This window comes from Cornus florida, unplaced genomic scaffold (genome assembly GCF_030987335.1).
Source record: "Cornus florida cultivar Cherokee Brave unplaced genomic scaffold, ASM3098733v1 CherokeeBrave_3.0.0_Hap2_Chr02, whole genome shotgun sequence".
NCBI classification, from domain to species: domain Eukaryota; kingdom Viridiplantae; phylum Streptophyta; class Magnoliopsida; order Cornales; family Cornaceae; genus Cornus; species Cornus florida.
Window position 1 is genome coordinate 45,903,708 of NW_026775572.1, and position 19,492 is coordinate 45,923,199.

General features: G+C 31.4%; 1 protein-coding gene across 1 annotated transcript; it reads left to right on the forward strand.

The window, feature by feature from the left end:
* Nucleotides 1-17,541: 17,541 nt before the first annotated feature.
* On the forward strand, nt 17,542-19,010 carry LOC132286921 (transcription factor PRE6). The gene is made up of 2 exons (XM_059789359.1): nt 17,542-17,963; nt 18,460-19,010. Exons 1-2 carry the CDS (start codon nt 17,838-17,840, stop codon nt 18,610-18,612), a joined length of 279 nt encoding a protein of 92 aa, XP_059645342.1. The 5' UTR covers nt 17,542-17,837; the 3' UTR covers nt 18,613-19,010.
* The last annotated feature ends 482 nt before the right edge of the window (nt 19,011-19,492 follow it).

The window sequence follows — 19,492 nt, forward strand, 5'->3', positions numbered from 1 at the left end:
AGTAACATCATATGGCGTAATGTTTGGAAAATCAAAGCTTATAGGAAAATAATTATGTTCTTGGAAATGTCTCCATGAGAGAATCCCGGTCAACAAGTTGCTTCACCTATGGGGGTGTCAGACGTGTCCAACTACCCTGTTTGTGAGTCTGGTGTTGAACTAATTGACCATCTCTTGTGTACATGTCCATTTAATTGTTTGTCTGGGTTGGAAGCGTTGTCCCTTAGAATTTATTTCAGCCATCAACAACCTTCCTTCTAGCCAAAACAGTGGGTGGAGATGTATGACAAATGGTCAAATTCAGATGCTTCAACGGACTACATTAGTCTGGTCGTGTTCACTTGTTGGACAATTTGAAAATGTATAAATGATCTAATTTTTGGGAGGAACGTAAGTTGTTCAGTGAAAAGATAACTTGTGTAGGAAGTTTTGTATTTTAAAAACAAATCAGTGTCTTTTTATTTTAAATTACTTTACTTATTTTAGTAATTAATATCATGCAAGATAAAACAAATAACTTGTGTAGAAAGTTTTGTATTTTAAAAACAGATATGTATCTTTCTACTTTAAACTACTTTACTTATTTTAGTAATTAATCTCATGTAAGATAAAATAAAGTAAGTAAATAGAGTTAAAGATGACACTAAGATTTTTAGCGAGGAAATCCCAATTGGTAGAATAGACCGATTGTTTGCGGGAAAAATTTCGTGGACTGTGCAGTTTAAAGTAAATCGATCCACTATGTTTGAAACAAAGTATAATGGACTTTAACTCAGGCTCACACCCTATTGTTTTACCAAACATGTACCAATCGCTGACAATCCTCTAGCATTGCGACGTCTCGTCCAATAACTCTTGGCCTCAGGCTTACACTTGATCTCTGTAAAAGGATTGCTGGTAAATCAAATAACACTCCTCGAATGCTTTGACCCTTACATATGGGTAAAATATACGTACATATATTATATTAATTTTGTTGGTACATATTTTATCCTAAATCTATTATAATCAATAGGATAATATAACGTGTAACGTGTTATGTGGCTTATTAATACAACCACTTTTGGACACTAGTTGGTTTTATCACTTTAGTTGAAAATAAAGATAATGTTTAAATTGGCAGTAACATGGTATTTATTTTAATACACTTAATTGGATTAATAAATGATTTTATTAATTATTAAACTTTAAATCATTTTTGGGATAACGTTATATGTATTTAATTAAATTCATACTTGTGATCTATAAAAATGGTCTATGCCTGTGGTATTTAATCTATTTCTGAAATAATATTGTGGATGAAATTAGTGTTTATATGGGACGTGATCATGGAGGTAGTTAATAAGTTACGCTTATTGATAATATATTAATTAAATATGGTTGGATTAAATTGTTTTAATCAATTGTTTAGATTTAAATTAATTTAGTCAGGATATGGAAGGGTACAATTTAATTGAGATGCATATTAATTTCTTATGATGTAAATTAAATGCATACTACTTAGAATTGTTACATTTTGCTCAATTAAATGCAAAGGAATATCTGTATGATTTATATCATGCTATGTATGGATTTATTTGATGTGATATTATAACTGTAGCATCATTTATGGATTGTATGCATTATATGCACCAGTATGGGATGGTGGCATATTAGAGACGGATTAACTAAAAACGTTATGTCCTACATATTCATGTATAAGGGAATAGATTAACTAAAATGTGAAATCCTACTTATATTCATGTCAGGTCAACTGAATTAGTTGGATGACATACCGGATTTATTTTATGTTTGGATAGGACGGATTATATATATATAGTTATATGCCATGATATGAGCTTGAGTCTCAGGATCATGGTTAGGGAGCGTATATTGCCCAGGGATGTGTAGCTAGATATAATATAGTTGTGTACCCTGGTAGGTCTAGGTACTCATGCCCACTATATGTGTGTTTTGCATGTTGCTTACTATTCAGGTTGAGACAACCTTATAGTCTAGTGAGGTTCCTCTAGTGTGTATCGATATATATATATATACAGACTACTTAATTATTGCATGAGTTGACTAGGATATATTCGTTCCTTAGGACTCTGTTAGATGTAGTAGAAAGAACTTGCTTGTGGGCCTGACCCACTATTTATTTTTCAGGTATGTGTAGATTTTGATCATGCAGAGTAGAGACCAGTCATCATCATTCTTCCTGATTATCTATATAGGAGTTTACTTTATATTTCAGTATTCACATGTAGACAACTGTTGCAATTCTTTATTTTTAGTTTGGGATTTTCTAGGGGTCCACAAAGTATGGATTCTCGAGTTGTATTTTGGAGGATTAGATATATCAGAAGATTTATTATTTAATGGAAATATATGATGAGGATTTTAAATATTGAATTATCATTTTAGTTTTCTTTTCAGCATTTTACTTATTCTTATTTATCCTTTTGTATTTTGTATTCGATTATTGCCGATTTGTTTTTGATATCTCCGGGTATTTGGGCGTGGGCCTAGCCAACCTACATTCAGAAATCCGGGGGGTATCACAGGTTGCATGGACTACTTGGATAGAGTCATGATGGGTATGGATACTTACTCATGGGTATTAGTTGTATATAAGGATATATTTATATATAAGGAGGTTATGATTATTATTATTACTATTATTATTATTATTTATAGTATTAATAATAGTATTATAGTTAGTCAATTGTATATATGTATACATATATATTAATGTTTAATTAGTTATATATGTTATACGTATATCAAATGAGGTATATATATGTACAGTTTCCTCTTTTATTTTATTCTTTCTTTTTTCTTTTCTTTTTTCCAAAGTTACGTAAATTGTAGAGGGATTAGGACTAGGGTTTATGTATAGCCTATATATATATATATATATATATACATATGATGGTCTGTAAAAAAGGGTTGCAAACTCTTATAATAGACAGAGAGAGTGACGCGAGAAATAGAAAGAGAAAAAAAGAGAAGGCTGGGAGTTTAAAAGAGAGAAAGGAAGGTGCAACCAAGGGTTCAAGGCCGAACCCTAGGAGGAAGAAGGAGAGTTGTGCGTGGTGCATAACCAGGAGCAGAAGAGAAGTTCGAAGGCAACCAAGGGTCGCCGAAAAACAGAGAGTTGATCTAAAAAGAAGAAGAGAAGGTTTTTAATCTAAAACCTTGAAGGCAAGTTCTTCTTCTATTTCTTTCCCTTAAATCACGTGTTCTATATATACCTAGGACAATTCAGGATAATTAGACAGTAAATTCGACCATGTATGCATGCTTAAAAAGATTAAACATAATGTATATGTTTGGTTGCTCTTGAATTTTTATGCATGAAATCTAATTTTGATTCGTTCTTTTAATGCTTAGAGGCTTAAAATAAATGTTTGGGACAGTATGGGACTTAGAACAGACACTTAGGACCATTAACGGAGGAGATTGGAGCAAGCAGAGGTCGCCGAAGTTGGATGTAATACCCCTATATTTTAAAGGTATTATTAATTATGATTAATTATTTTTATTTTATTTAAAAATAAATTTTTTGATTTAATTGCTTTTATTTTATTTTAAATGATTTATTTTATTTAATTAAGTGCTTAAATTAATTGTCTTATTTTAATTAGATTATATTTTGTGATTCTATTTGTTGGATTGATTTGGTGTTTGCTTTGTGGAATATTATGACTGAATTATTTATTTGATTTATGTGTATTTATACTTATGTGAATTAATTGATAATTCTTTGTAATTATTATATTTAATTTAATTATTATTATTTATTTAAGTTAATGGGATTAGGCTTAAGAGGAGTGTGACCAATCAATATGGTCTTGGGCTTGAATGAAGTCTTGTTGGGTTAATTAATAAAGTCTCATGTTATGTGATTTTTTAACTTTAATTATAAATATATATAATTATATATATAAATATAATTAATTAATAAGTGTTATGGAAGGATATATATATATATATGGGATTAGGATATTATTGTGTATAAATATATACATAAAGGTTTATTGTTGAAATTTTTCACGTTAGAAAAATAAGAGAGACAGAAAGAGAGAAGAAGAGAAGGCTGACAAAGAGGATGTCGGATTCGAGAAGAGGACGCCAAAATTGGAAGAGACAATCAAAGTTTTAGACGTCAGTTTTGTTTTGAAACCTTCAGGCAATTTCTTTTCTAGTCTTCTCTTAGAACTCATAAATATTTCACATTGAATATCAAAATTTAAGGTTAAATTTATTGATTAAATAATGATTAGGAAAGAATATTTAAAATATGAATTATTATATTTTATTTTTGGAATTTTAGATTTTTATTGTTGTTTACATGTGTTGTACATTTTGTTTACATCAACTTATATGCGGGATTTGGACCCAAGAGGGTTAATAAAGGTTTCTAGAATTTTGAGATTTTTCTGGAATTTTTTGGATTTATTTTATATTTTTTGGAATTATTTTAGAATTTGTTTTTATGTATTTTGTTGTATAATTATATGCACTGTGCATACATAAGAGGCTTTGTAAATCGGCGCCTCAATAGGGAAGTAATTTGGTGTGGGCTTGTGCATGGGAAGATGGTGCACACGCCAATCAGGGTCATTAGATTATTTAAACTTAAGTGGAGTGATATGATGCATCGCGGCGCATGAAAGTATGGTGCGCGTGTGCATCTGGACCGTTAACCTAGTCTGGTCAATAGAGGAAGTGATCCAGTGCTTCGCGACTCACAAGAATAGAGAGAAGCGGCCAACACACGCAGAGGCTCAATTAGGCGTGTGGACGCGCCTGCCAAAGAGTGGAAGCGCGTGGAGGCACGTACAACAGATCTAGGCACGTGGGGATGCGTGCGGGGTGTAGGGAAGTTGCTGTGGAGTCCGGTGATGTCCTAAAATTGATTTCAAGTTTGTTGATGTTGAAATTAATCAGCAGAGGATATATTTTAGGTGTTTGAGGGCTATGATGTTACTACAATATTTAGTGACATTTATTTGCGTAATATAATTAATTAATATATTGTTATGGAATGAGGTATATATATATATATATATAGTTATATATGTGTATATGTAGGGTTTAATTAATTTATGATTCAAATGGAAGGATGTATATATATATATATTATTTAAATCATATATACATATATATAAATATATATAACATAATATAATATATTATATGTGTATATATATATGTTATTTATGATTATAAATATTATTATTTTTAGTATGGTTAATTAAATCATAATAGGCTGGTTATTAAATTAATGTTATGCTTATAATATATGCATAAGATGTCTATGTATAATTTAGTTTATTGTTATATTTAAAGTTGGTACATGGTTGAATTGTAGGCATGGATGAGTTGTTAAAGGCTTAAATATATTGCCTATTTATTTGTATGAATAAATACATACATAGGAAGTATGGATGAGTTACTAATTTAAAAATATAAATATCTATACTTGAGGAGGCATGATTGAATTGCCAATTTATAAATAAATAGATTTATAATGGCATGATTAATTTGCCAAAACATAATGAAATTGCTATTTGTATTAGATGATTTAAAATTTTATCTATGGTTATTGTATATATAAGTTGGATCATAATCAAATATTCGTATATTAAAATAATCTAGTGTTTAAATATTAGTATATTATTTTTTATATATTAATAAAATAATATTGGTGGAGACATGGACGATTTGTCAAAGCCTGGCTGTGTGATTTAAATAATTAAAATCGTTATTGGGTTTTGAATTAAATGTAATATTCCTTTAATATTAATTTATTATTTAAATGATTAATATTGGTGGAGACATGGAATTAAAGTTTAAAGGACTTTTTTTTTTTAAGAAAATAAATTATGGATTAGTTTAGGTATGATTATTATTTTAATCATTGTTTAATAGTTGTGAAAATTTAATGAACCTATTAATGGATGGGATTATTGTTTTAAATATAATTATTTATATATATATGTGTATCATCGTATATTAAAGTTAAAACTTTATTATAATTGGTTTTGGTCAGAGATGATCTGTTTATTGGTTTTCAGAGGCTTGGTAAAGAGAGCATGCTCGTGGGTTTAACCCACTTATTTTTATCCTTCGGGTTATTAGAGGTTTAAGTCTTAAAGTTGAGAATCCGCAGCTGGAAGACTTATCTACTCTTTCTTTGTATTTTGAAGTAGGATATTTATCCATTATTAGAAAATAGATTTACTTTATTATTGACTGGATTATTGAATTATGTTTTTAGGGGTCCTTGAATTACGTGATTCCCAAGTTGTAGTTTTGGAGAAGTATTAATTGATTTATTATTTATTAGTTTTCTTCAGCGTATTATTTATTATTTATTTCATGTACTCTTTTAAAAATACTTTAATTGTTTTGATATCCCTTGATTTTGTGGCACTGTTCCGAAATTAGGGGGTATCACATTGGAGAAGACGACTCGTAGCAAGAACGAGTTGATTTAGTTTCAACTGAGTCGACTCAGTTGGAACTGAGTCGATTGGATTGATGAAACGAGCTGACTCGTTTGAGAACGAGCCGACTCCTTCCGCGAAGGAGCCGACCTAGTTAGGCTGGGACTTGGTTTATACGTTTTGGAGTTCCAGAACATGTTTTAATCTGTTGTAATTAGTTTTAATGAATTAATTGGACTTGGAAAATTCCCATAATGCATAATATACTTTAATGTGTTTAGGAATTGGACAATGTGGAATTTTAAATAACTTATATGTTGTTTACTGGATGGTTATACTGATGTTAATTGTTATAACAAGTATAATGTATGTTTAAATTATTTTAATCATGATTAAGAGGGTTATATAATTTAATTAAGGTGTAGGTTAAGTACTTGGGAGGTAAGTTAACTGCATGCTATTTAAATTGTTATTATTGCTTAATTAAATGTAAGGAATATCTATATGATGTATATCATGTTATTTCTAGATTATTTGATGTATAAATATATATGTTACATCATCAATTATTGGATTATGTAGAAACCATTATTTGGTTATGGATTAATGCACTATTGTTAGGATATGGGGGCATATTATGAATGGACTGGCTATTAAGTTAAGTCTCATCTATTCGTGTCAAGTTACGGAACCAGTTGGATGACATGCCATTGAAAGACTATGGCGGATAGTTTACTTTTATGTTCTGAATAGGATGGATTTATATATATATGGATATGTGTCATAATATGAGCTTGAGTCTTAGGATCAGTGATTAGGGAGTGTACATTGCCTGGGATGCATAGATGGATATAGTGGATAGTTGTGTGCCCTAGTAAACCATGGTACTCATGCCCATTATATGTGTGTTGTGCATGTTGCCCACTATTCAGGTTGAGACCGCTCTATAATCCAGTGAGAGTCCTTTAGTATGTATTTATATATATACGGACTATGTAATTATTGTTGAATTGACTAGGATAATATGTGTATTGGGTTTCTGTTTGGGATATAGTAAAGTAGAACTTGTTTGTGAGCCTGACCCACTATTATTTTTCAGATATTCGTCAAGTGTAGAGATTGTTCGTACTGAACAGAGACCAATCTACTTCACTCTTCCGATTTTTAGAAGGATTCTACTTTATGTATTCAGTTTTCAATTTGGATTTTTATTTCTAGTTAAGATTTTATTAGGGGTCCACATTATGGATTCTCGAGTTGTAATCTTGATGATTACTAGTATCAGAGGATTTGGATTATTTTATTGGAGGATTTATTATGTAGTTTTCTTTTCAGCTTTATTAGTTATTCTTATTATCTTTTGTATTCTATGTTCATTTATTACCTAATTATTTTGGTATCCCTCGGTTTTCGGACATGGACTTGATCAACCCATGGCTTTAGAACCGAGGGGTATCACAAAAACATTCCATTGAGAGCATGCATCCAGGTAACAAAATCCTTATTAAGAGATAAGATTGGAGATAAGGAATAAATGATGCTTAGCTGAGGGATTAGCCTTATGAGGGAGGATTGGAATGTCCATGATCTATCAGAGATGAATTGTAATGACCCGATCATTTTTCTTCCTTTCCTTTTTCTTAAATTTTACGAATAAATTTTTTCCGTTGAATTTTCTTTTCCGAGTTCGATTTCTCATCACTTAGTGTTCTCTCGAGTGCTAAAAAATAGTTTCTGAGACTCTTTCCTTTAGATTGACAACTTCCTTTAAGGATCGAGTCATTTCCACATTTTCACTTTTTGGACACTATTCACTTTTCGTCTTTTTCCCGTTTGCCACTTTGTTGGCACAACCTCACTTCTTGTGTCCGGATTCGTGTCCACTTTTGCATGCACTCATAGTATATGATTTCTTAGAAATGTGTATTTTTACTTTCTTAGAAATGCATGTTATTAGTATACTTTCTTCCTTACGAGTATGGATGCATATTTTTTTGAAATTTTTCTTTCTTTTGGGGGTATTTGTGTAATTACTATAAGTAATTATTTTTTTTTCTTGAGGACCACTTTGCAATTAAGTTTGCAAGATATTTAGAGGATGCTTTTACAAATATTTTTAGATTATTTTGGGATTATGGTTTTAAAGAGGGGTTTTTATATAATTGACCAAAGTAGTGTGTGTTGACCATGGTGCTAGTTCACATAGTGAGTGGAGGATCTCTATATCTTCCACTCACATTTCATCTTCACCATTTTATCTTATCACTCTCTTGAAAAAAATCTAACCACCATTAGAGAAGCTTGATGCTTAGGCTTTGAAATTGATTTATGAAGCCCTTCCACTCACATTTAACCTTAACCTTGGGAATACTTTTAGTTCCCCTCATCCTCCTCTACATAACCCTAGAAGGATTTATCATTTTGAGCTTACTTGCCTTAGATTCTAGAGAGACACTTCTCTAGTGAGGTAGGGGGTGTTTTAATATTATATAAGAGATTTACTTGCTTTGTAGTAAAATATAAGTTGTATGCATGTCTTATATTAATTTGATAAATTAATAATTAATTGTAACTTGCATATAACTCACTTTAGACTTGGTATATGACATAACCATGACTTGATCTTTATTATATATTAATTTGAGATGATTTAAATGAGTTTTCAAATCTAGAGATTTAATTAATTTAATTTGATTTAAATTATACTTAATTGTACTTTACTTGTATTCCATTTTAGACTTGATATATAGCATGGTCATGACTTAATCCTTGTTATATATTAATTTGGGATCATTTGAATAACTTTTGAAATTTAGAAATTTAATTAATTTAAATTAATTAAATTTTACATGATGATATCTTGCTCATTTTGCACTTTTGATTTAATATATACAATAACCATGGAATGATCTTTCACATATATTATTTTAGGAATCTTTGGACAACTTTTGGAATCTAGAGAAATTAATTAATTTATATTTAATTGTTCTAATGATTTAGTCATATATTTCATGGGGTTTTTGTGTTTTTATCATGTATCTTGAATTGTTGTAATTTAATTGCATAATTTGGTTAATAAACTTGCACATTGATGTTGTGATGATTTAATTATTCAAGTGATGTTAATCAAATAATTAAATCTTGGATCTTATACTAGTGGTATATTTACATAAATGAATTCTATGTGTGATAAATTCTAGTTTGTAGTCTATATAGATGCACCCTATGATTACTTGACATTTCATATGTCATGATAGTTAAAGACTTAGGACATGACTCTTGTGTTCCAAAATCTTGATTGTGCATGGAATGTGGTTTAATGCATTATGTGTATGTTGATATAATATGGTTTGCACAACTTGTTGATTTTGGAAACTTGGGATATCAATCAAGAATTGAAATGGCTAGGACTTGGTTCTAGTATGGGAGATAGAGAGCTCCCTACATTATAGTGCGCACTAAGGGAAGGTACTCATGGGTTAGTAGCCTTACAGTGATCCCAAGAGTACGGTTTTAATCCGGGCGTTATCCAAGTATCCACATTAGTTGATTTCACTATTTAAATTTCAAGTTGTATTCCTTGAAGATTTAAATCTTGTTGTATTGTATGGATTATTCCAATCTTGTTCAATCTCATAGATATTTTTATTCATGTTGTTTTATGCTAATATGACTTAGGAGTGACCCTATAGAAATATTTTGACATAGACGTTAGGTGGCATGAACCTTTTGAATTGTTTTATGTTAATGTGATAACTTTGTAAAAAGTTATGTTTATGCATGTTTGTTCTCTACAAGTAATTTGTTTACTCACCCCAAAGTTATCGGGTTATTTTTCAGATAAATAAACGTTATTATGGGATGCACAATATCCCTTGGCTTGTTTGACTATTTGGAGTATTTTTGTTATACTAGAATATGCACTTGTTAGCATACCATGCTTCATTTTGGTTTATTATGTCAAAAGTTGTAAGATTTGTTCAAACAATATGTAATGTGTACATAAGTATACCTTTTTTGATGTATTTGATATGTATGAGATAAGGCCGTAGGCCAATGAAATTTACTTTGTACCCTAAGCACTTTTACTTTCAACCTTTATGGGAAAATAGAAAAATGACAAGTATTAACTTCACTACATTTGCATAGGGTGTGGGAAGTGTACTTTAGAACTTCCATAGGGTCTCATTAATCATGTATGAAGTATGGCCAAGGGTTAAACGGTAATTTGAAACCATTTCATAATTTTGGATTTCAACTTTTTCATTTCATGTGCATTTTTGCCTTTTTTGGCCGTCGGTTGGGGGGGGTTGGATTTTGTATCGGATCTTCTTGGGAGCCGCGGACCATTCCCGCGCGCTTGAAATAATTTTTTAAGCTTGCGTGCATGTTTGTTTCAGCCTAGAAATGCATTTAAGGTCAAATGCATACTTGGTGTAAAGTTGCATTTTTTTTTTTTTTTTTTTTTTGAGTTTTTGCCCTTTTCTGATCTAAAGGCATTCTGGGTATTTTTAAGTGTGTTTTTTTCGTTTTCTTCGGCGCGGCTGGGTAGAAAACTCGATTTCGGGGGATGGGGGGTTTCTTCTTCATGTTTTTCCAGAAAATGTCATCTTAAACTCCATTTTTTTTTTTTTTTTTCCGAAAAACCCTTACTATCAGCTTTTTGCTGATCTATAGTACAACTGTGCGGGTGGGCTCAATCTCGTAACCAGTTAGATGACTTGTGGCAGTGTTATGGTCATTCTGTTTTGCCTCATAACCTGTTAGAAATGTTTCCTAACCGGTTAGATGGTTTTGGGTTGACTCCTTTTGATTTTTTTACCCCTTTTTCTTTCATTAGCCATATCTTTTTCGTCCGGACTTCGAATCAAGTGATTCTTGAGTCTAAGTTTATTAATGTTTCATTGTCTTTCCAATGGTGTGTTTGGTAGCAGCCACTTTGATTTTGGAAATGGCCATTCTGCCCCTAGGTTCATTCTTGTCCGTTTTTGAAACGTTGCTTCCGTATTTATTTTCTTTGGATTCCGTGACCTCATTGAGGGTCACATTGGTGTCTTAGAGACGTGTTGTATCTCTAAAGACCATTGTTTTATCTTTTACTTCCGCATTCTGGATTCGTTATTGGATCAACGTTCGGTTCATCACAGGACGCACTGGCCTAAAAATCAGGGCCGTCACATAAATGAACTAACCTTAGTGAATTATCCAACTGTAAAAATACAAGTAGATAGGTCTTGAACTCTATCAGCAAGTGAACTAAGGTGCATCTAGTCATCACATCAGAAGATGGTAGAATGTCCATTGCTTATATGGTGTTTGATGAATGGCTTAGCTAAATGCTTGAGCTACAACATCTTCTTCTAAGTCCATGAAGCTTGCTCGGGAATGCATACATTCCAAAATTTTATATTATTGAGTAGGTAAGTGTATGCCCAATTCACCCATAAGTTTTTCCTTTCCTTGAAAATAAGTAACATATAAGCTTGAGAGCAGAGGCTTTATTCCATAAATCAAGGTTGGGAATTTCAAGTCCTCCCTCCTTTCTAGGCTTACAGATACTGGTCTAACTGAGTTTAGCTTTGTGAGGGTTCAAATCCACGCCTGACCATAAGAAGGCGCCAATAATGCTATTGATGGAGCTGATAGTCTTCTTTGGGAGGATGAATAATCCTGACCAATATTGAAGAATCCCCAAAAGAGTGGACTTAATAAGCTGGACTTTACTAGCATAGGAGAGAGCCCTCATGGTCCAATGCTTGATTCTATTTGTGATCTTCTCCACTAAAGCTTGGCAATTAGAGTTTTTATGCCCTTTAAAAATAAGAGGAATTCATGATGTATGATGGAAATTGTACTCTTCCAAGCATAAGCATGGACATGATTTGGTTCTCATTGGTAGGGCTTATTCTTAATAGGTAGATAAAACTCTTGGATGGGTTGATCTGAAGACTCGAGACAGTGGATAAAATGTCAAGTGCTTGCTTGAGGATATAGATAGATGTGTAATTTTCATGAGAGAAAAGCAACAAGTCATCGATCACTAAAGCTAAGATGACTGATTCTAAAGTATTTGCATTTAGGGTGGTAAATAAATGATGGATTTGAAGAGATAATCTTGTGAGATATCAGTGAGAATACCTATATGGCAATCACAAACAGAGAATGAGAGAGAGGGTCTCCCTGCTTTAAACCTCTAGCACCTTTAAAGAAGCCATGTAATTACCCATTGATAGACACTAAAACTGATGGAGAGGTAATACATTCTCTTATCTAAGATATCAGCATTAATTGAGGAAATCGAAACAGTTCCAGAGCATCTAGTATAAAGTCCTAAGAGACAAAGTCAAAAGCCTTCTTTAGATCAACCTTAAGTGCACACCTAGGAGGAGTGAAGTTGGAGTGATACCCATGTATGAGCTCCTAAGCAAGCAAGATATTGTCATTGATGAGTTTTCTATTAACAAAAGTAGATTGAGAGCTACTAATTAGGTAAGGGAGGACAACCTTGAGTTTAGATGCAAGTAACTTAGAAATGCACTTATAGATTAAATCATAGCAAAATATAGGCCTAAAGTTAGACATGGAGCTAGGATTGGGGCACTTAGGCACAAGCGCAATATATGCAGAATTGTTGCAACGAGAAAGAGAGAGAGAAGTCATGTCATCAATCGGTTATGCGTCGTTCGGTAGAAAAGAAAAATTTTGGGTGGAAAGTAGAGAAAAAGGGATAGAGGAGATATCCATAGTGAAGAACTAATGTCCTTCTCTCTTTGTGTTCGGTTAGACAGAAGAGAAAAGAATAAGCTCACAAGTTACTTTACCTTTAGAGCATCTCCAACCGTTGCGTATATTTTTTTTTTTTTGTAAATTTGATGGTTATAATAATTTACACAAAAATTTTGGATTATTTATTTTTAACTCCAATAGTTGTTTTATACCTTTTGTGTAAAAATATATTTCCTAGTAATAACCAACCAGTATCATGCCTGAACCCCACATAATTTTTACAAACCTACTTAATATATGGTTGATTTGTTAATGGAATGAGAAAGAGGGAGGAGAAATGAAATATGTTAATATAACTGTATAAAAAGGTTGTATAAAATACACAGCAATTTTACACATTGGTGACGTAATAGTGTATCTTAACAAACTAAAGAGATAATAATAATAATAAAAATTATACATCATAGGTGGTAATGTATATTTTATACAAAAGAGTATTTTAACACACTGTTGGAGATGCTCTTAAGAGAGAAATTTATAATTTAGTTTTACTATTATACTCATCACTATCTATAGTGTTTTAATTTATGGAGGATAATATTGTAATTTAAAATTTGTATAATATATTCCGCCCATAATTAGAGTGATGAAAATTTGTAAATTTGTAAATTTTGGCCAAAGACCCTGGTCATTTTTTTTGGAAGGTAATTTTTTTATTTTTATTTATTTTTTTTTTTGAAGGTATTGAGGATAATATTGTAATTTAAAACTTGTATAAGAGGGATAAAAATTTGTAAAAGAAGAAAGATAACTCATCCATCATATTATCCTTCTCTCTGTCTCCTCTTTGTCAATTTTTTTTTTTTTTTTCCTCAATCCATCTTCTATCCTTCCTACTAACAAAACATAAAAGTAAGTAAATAAAAATTGCCAATTCTATCATTTTCCATTGAATCACAGGGACTCACTATTCATATGGTAATACCTAAGATGAATTAAATTTTTAGAGGTGACAAGTAATATGCTATTGGCTTTGACTTCAGATGCCCTAAGAACACCATGCGTAATTGTTAATGAATCAAACTAATTGACGAGAGTGCCATGTTGAACGCATTTGCTGACCGTGTATTTTCAATGCCAATGAATATATTGACCAAAGACGTACACTGGTCATTTTCTCCAGATTAATGACACATAGGAATAGGGTGTATATGGTAATATTTCTATTTTCTAAAAGTAAATAGTGCTGCAAATGAACTTTTCTATGAACAGGTTGGTCATCTACCCTTGTCAAAAGGCTTGATTCACGTTCCTATATGTTTAGACTCCGAGCCAATTGAGCTCTAAAAGTCTTTAACTTCACTTGACTTTGATTAATTTGTAATCATAAAAGTGAATAGAAAAGATTTTCATTTTTCAAATCTCCGTGAGTTCTTTTCCCGGAAAAATGGGATCGTTTCAAATATAATTTGCTGTCATTAGGCCAAAAATCTAAAAGTGGCTCTTTAATGTTAAATATATATATATATATAATGTTTTTTTTTTTTTTTTTTAAATAGCTTTTCAGTGAAGTTATTATGGCACCCACCCAAATAGAAACTACACTTCTTTTTTTTTTTTTTTTTTTGAGTTTGAAAACAAAATATTAATTTCAAATTCTTTGGAACAAAGTAAAAGTTTGCAAAAAAAATATATAAAAAAAAATATAGAATAGTTCAAAAATACCTAACAGATGTAAGAGAACAGAAAATATTAGAGATGAATTGACGTAGTGAGAGTTCAAAATACCTAACAGATGTAAGAGAGTAGAAAATATTAGAGATGAATTGACGTAGTGAGAGGGAGAGGATTTTAGTTGAGGTGATGAAGGGGAAAAAAAAAAAAGCGAGGACCGAGAGATATAAGGATAAATACATAAATAAATAACGTAGAAGTAGAAAAAAGTATTATTATTTTCTAATTGTCATCCATTAAATAAATATGAATATAGAATGAACTAAATTAGCGTCCACTATAAATATATATTATTGGGTTGAACCTAATAATATAAGTTGAATTAAAATTTAAGGGCCAATATTTGTTAATAGTTGGGCCATTAGGGGACCTTAATCTAGTAACCAGAAATCTAAATAAAACTGATACATATTTACTTACATATCAAATCGTGATTAGTTGAGTACATAGCTTGGATCATGTAAAAATCTCTCCCAACTCCTCTGAGGCTAATATGTCTTTAGGAGGACTAAGAACATTTACTTTAAACTAGCAAAGAGTAAGTGCATGTGATTAAAAATCTATATTTAATTGTCAAAATTGTATTTGAAGAATCTGGTGTGATGGCGATATTAACAAAATTTGTAAATTTAGATAAATTATTTTATAAATTAATATTTTAAATTATATAAACTTGAAATATATATATATATATATATATATATATATATATATATAAGTGGAGGCAAAAATTTGATTGGATATTAGGTATTTATAAGATTGTGCAGTTAAGAAATACGTAAATATATTTAGGAAAAAAAAGAAATACGTAAATACTTCAGTTCATAAATTAAATGGATATATATTGCTTTTTCTTTTTGGTAGTGTGATTAAATTTTTTTCTTTTGAGAATTCTAAATTGAATATGAATTAATAATTTTAATTATTGTTTTTATAATGATTTTATTTATGATTTTAAAATATATATAATAAAAATATTTAGAAATAAGGAAAATATATAGATATAGATATAAATAAATATAGATATATGTCACATTATGATTTTAAAAAATTAAAGTAAAAATATTTAGAAATAAGGAAAAGATATAGATATAGATATAGATATAAATAAATATGTTATCTTTAAATTTTCATTAAATATTTTTTTTAAATATAAAATTATGATTTTAAAATAAAATAAAAATATTTATAAAAAAAAAAAAAAAAAAAAAAAAAAGGTCTCACACGTAAAGATATAGATATAAATATAGATTGTGAATAATTATCACTAAATCAAACTGATCCGAAACAAGCCGATAATTTAGAAAAACTTTAGGTTCAAAGTTGGATGGGATCCTCACCACTCCCAAGCGCCCACTATTCCCATAAACAAACGTACGTCTACCAGGAATCTCGCCGGGAAAAAGTGCTACATATCCCCATCACGTGCGGACTTGTAACGCTCCCCATGAATGTATATATTACAATTTTATGAGAAGAGATCTCAAGAAAATTACATGACATTCTTACTACCAAACAAACCTAAACCTATTTTATATTCAGCTAGCCATGAAGTGAGCTACTGAGGACCATATATGTAGACTATAATAAACTAAAAAATACTGAACTGGAGGTCATGAACCTGGAAAGTAGTCTTAAAATCTTGTCAAAAGAGGTTTGTTTGGATCTGCTCACTTTCTTTCTTCAGATCTTATCAAAACACGAGCACGGATCTTCTGTTATAACAATACAATGATGTGTAATAAGAAATAATTGTGATCATTCACACGTGTAATCTCATATAAAAAATGTCTGATTTAATTCATGACATACTTACTCCACTTAATTTTATCAAAACACGTGTATAGATTCAATCTTTTACTTCTAGTGCATGCAATAGAACAATATTATAACGAGAAAAGATGATTGTAATTATTCACACGTGTAATCACTCCACGTTTAATCACAAAAACATGGCAAAGAGGTCTGTTTCGATCATGACTACTTTAACCGTAGCAAAGCTTATTTCACGCTTATCAAAACCCGCATATTATACAATATGTACACACATGTACACATATAGAGTCAATGCAACACAAACTACAAGACACCACGTTTGATGGTCGTGATCAAAACAGTGGATGAACATTGGATATCTGGTCTGACTGGTCAAAAATATACAACACTGATCTTGATACTAGTAGTACTAGCGTAGTACTACATAGGCTCTACTTGGTGAAAGTGAAGAAGGGTTTGTTTGCAATATCTTAAATTACTCCTACTCCTGTGTAAACATATATATTTTATATGTATAAATAGATATACATATACATGTAGATGATGATGATGTATATAAATGTAATTTTCTGTATGTATGTAATGTAATTATTTAAATGACAGGAGATAATGAGATAACATGGGCTTGCGTGCTGAGACTGACACACCGAGGCCCGCAAAGGTTGGGTGATAAACAAGCACATTTCTCTTAACCCACTTGAACTCTAACCCCAGTTTGGGGACACACAGAGAAGGACAGTATGGCGTATCTCTCTCTCTCTCTCTCTCTCTCTACCCTTGATTATTGATTGATTCCTCTCTCTCTCTCTCTCTTCAAAAACTCTATTTAAAAACAACCATCACCCACCGCTTTCTCCCATGCACTTGTCTTCATCACCCCCAACAATACCTCTCTATCTCTCTCTCTCTCTCTCTCTCCCTCTAGCTCTCTCTCTCTCCTTCTTCATGGCTCCCTTATCTCTCTGTCCATAACTTGTCTCAAACACTACTTGCTCTTCTCTCTTCTTTTAAGTGTCTTTGATAAACTTATATATATATACTTCCATACCAGCTCCATCTTGGAGATAACTTAAGTTTCTGACAAACCATCTCTCTCTCTCTCTCAATTACATCTCTCTTACTAGCTCTCTCTCTCTCTCTCTCCATTACTAGTTTTTATTGACAATGTCTAGCCGAAGGTCTCGTTCGAGGCAGTCAGGTGTTTCGAGGATTTCTGATGATCAGATTGCTGATCTCGTCTCTAAGTTGCAACAACTTATTCCTGAGATCCGCAATAGGCGCTCTGACAAGGTATACTTAATTTCTTCTCTCTCTCTCTCTCTCTCTCCTTCTCTCTCTCTTCATGTGCTTCAACATTAGACAAGTTGGGTCACACCCACAACTTCATTTATTACTTGTGGTGTACTAAATTAGCAGCATTTTAATATGTGGGACTCACTTGTATACGTAACTTGGCACCTGGATCCCTCTCATGTGTCATTTCATTTTATGTCTTACATTACGTATGCAATAATTTAAAACTACCTTATATCGTTTATGTAACAATTTTTTATTTATTTTTAATGTATTTGTTACACTACTACTACAATGTAGTGCGTTGTACTAGCAATACTAGTGACTCGGAATCAAAGCACAGGATCCCTCTACTGTAGTGTGGCGTGTGTGACGTTTGACAATACCACTCACACCCACGAATGTACACACAACACACAATTTGTAGTTTTGGCTTTATGATAAAGACTCTGATTCTTGCTAATTGATGTTATATAATATAATTTATGTGCAGGTCTCAGCTTCAAAGGTCTTGCAGGAGACTTGCAACTATATAAGAAGCTTACACAAAGAGGTGGATGACCTAAGTGACAGGTTATCTGAGCTTTTGGCCTCTACAGACAGTGACAGTGCTCAAGCAGCTATTATTAGGAGCTTACTTATGTAATACAAGTACTACTACTACTTTAGGATGATCTCATGATGCATGACTTTGTTCCTATCCAGTTTTTAGCTGCTAGGGTTTGGTCACTAGGCCAAGTTATATAGTGGTTAATTAGCTTGGTTTGTATGGTAGATAAGTATATAATAAAAGGGCTTGCACTTAATTAGTAGATCTTCTCATTTACCAACTCATTTGATCAAGTTGGTAATATGAGTAGGTTTGAATTTTTAGTATCCATGATGGTAAGAGTGCATTGTGCCCAGTGAGGAAAATCTGATGATTATCTAGCTTTCTGTTGCTTATTGTGACACTTCTAGTGTACACATATGAGCTGCATGTATCTAAATTTCAGTGTAGTTTGCTATATATTAATTGCAGAAATAATATATTAGTTACTCAAATCTTTCTTACAATTAGGTACAGATATATATATATATTTGTATATACATGATCATTTGTGTTGTTATTTAGCATTTGGATTGTATCATATGTTAGTAACAGTTTTGGTTTTCTAAGCAGATATTTAGTGTGCTAATGCCATTTCCCAATTGTCCCAAAAAGAGAAACTAAAAGCTTAAAATGGAAAATTAGCAATGGATTTATATGGTCTACCTAAGTTCCCTAACATGTGATTTGCACATGCAAGCTTTATCTATAAGGGTAATTCTTGTCACGACGATGTGCTCTCAATCCAATAGTTGAGAGCGTGAGTCACATGAGAGCACTCTGATGATAACTTTTCAATTTGTAAAGAGTTACGAAGGCAAAAACTCCTAATGATATGATTGAGTACCGAATCAACATTTCATTATTTGTTTGGATGGCATAAAAGTTACAAGCAAATATTATATATGATTTAATCAAATTATTTTAATTTTTATTA

Excerpts from the sequence above, each read along its gene's own strand:
- LOC132286921 (XM_059789359.1), top strand. The coding sequence starts at position 17,838 with ATGTCTAGCCGAAGGTCTCGTTCGAGGCAGTCAGGTGTTTCGAGGATT. Across the intron at positions 17,964-18,459 it reads GCAATAGGCGCTCTGACAAG|GTCTCAGCTTCAAAGGTCTT; the intron begins GTATACTTAATT and ends ATTTATGTGCAG.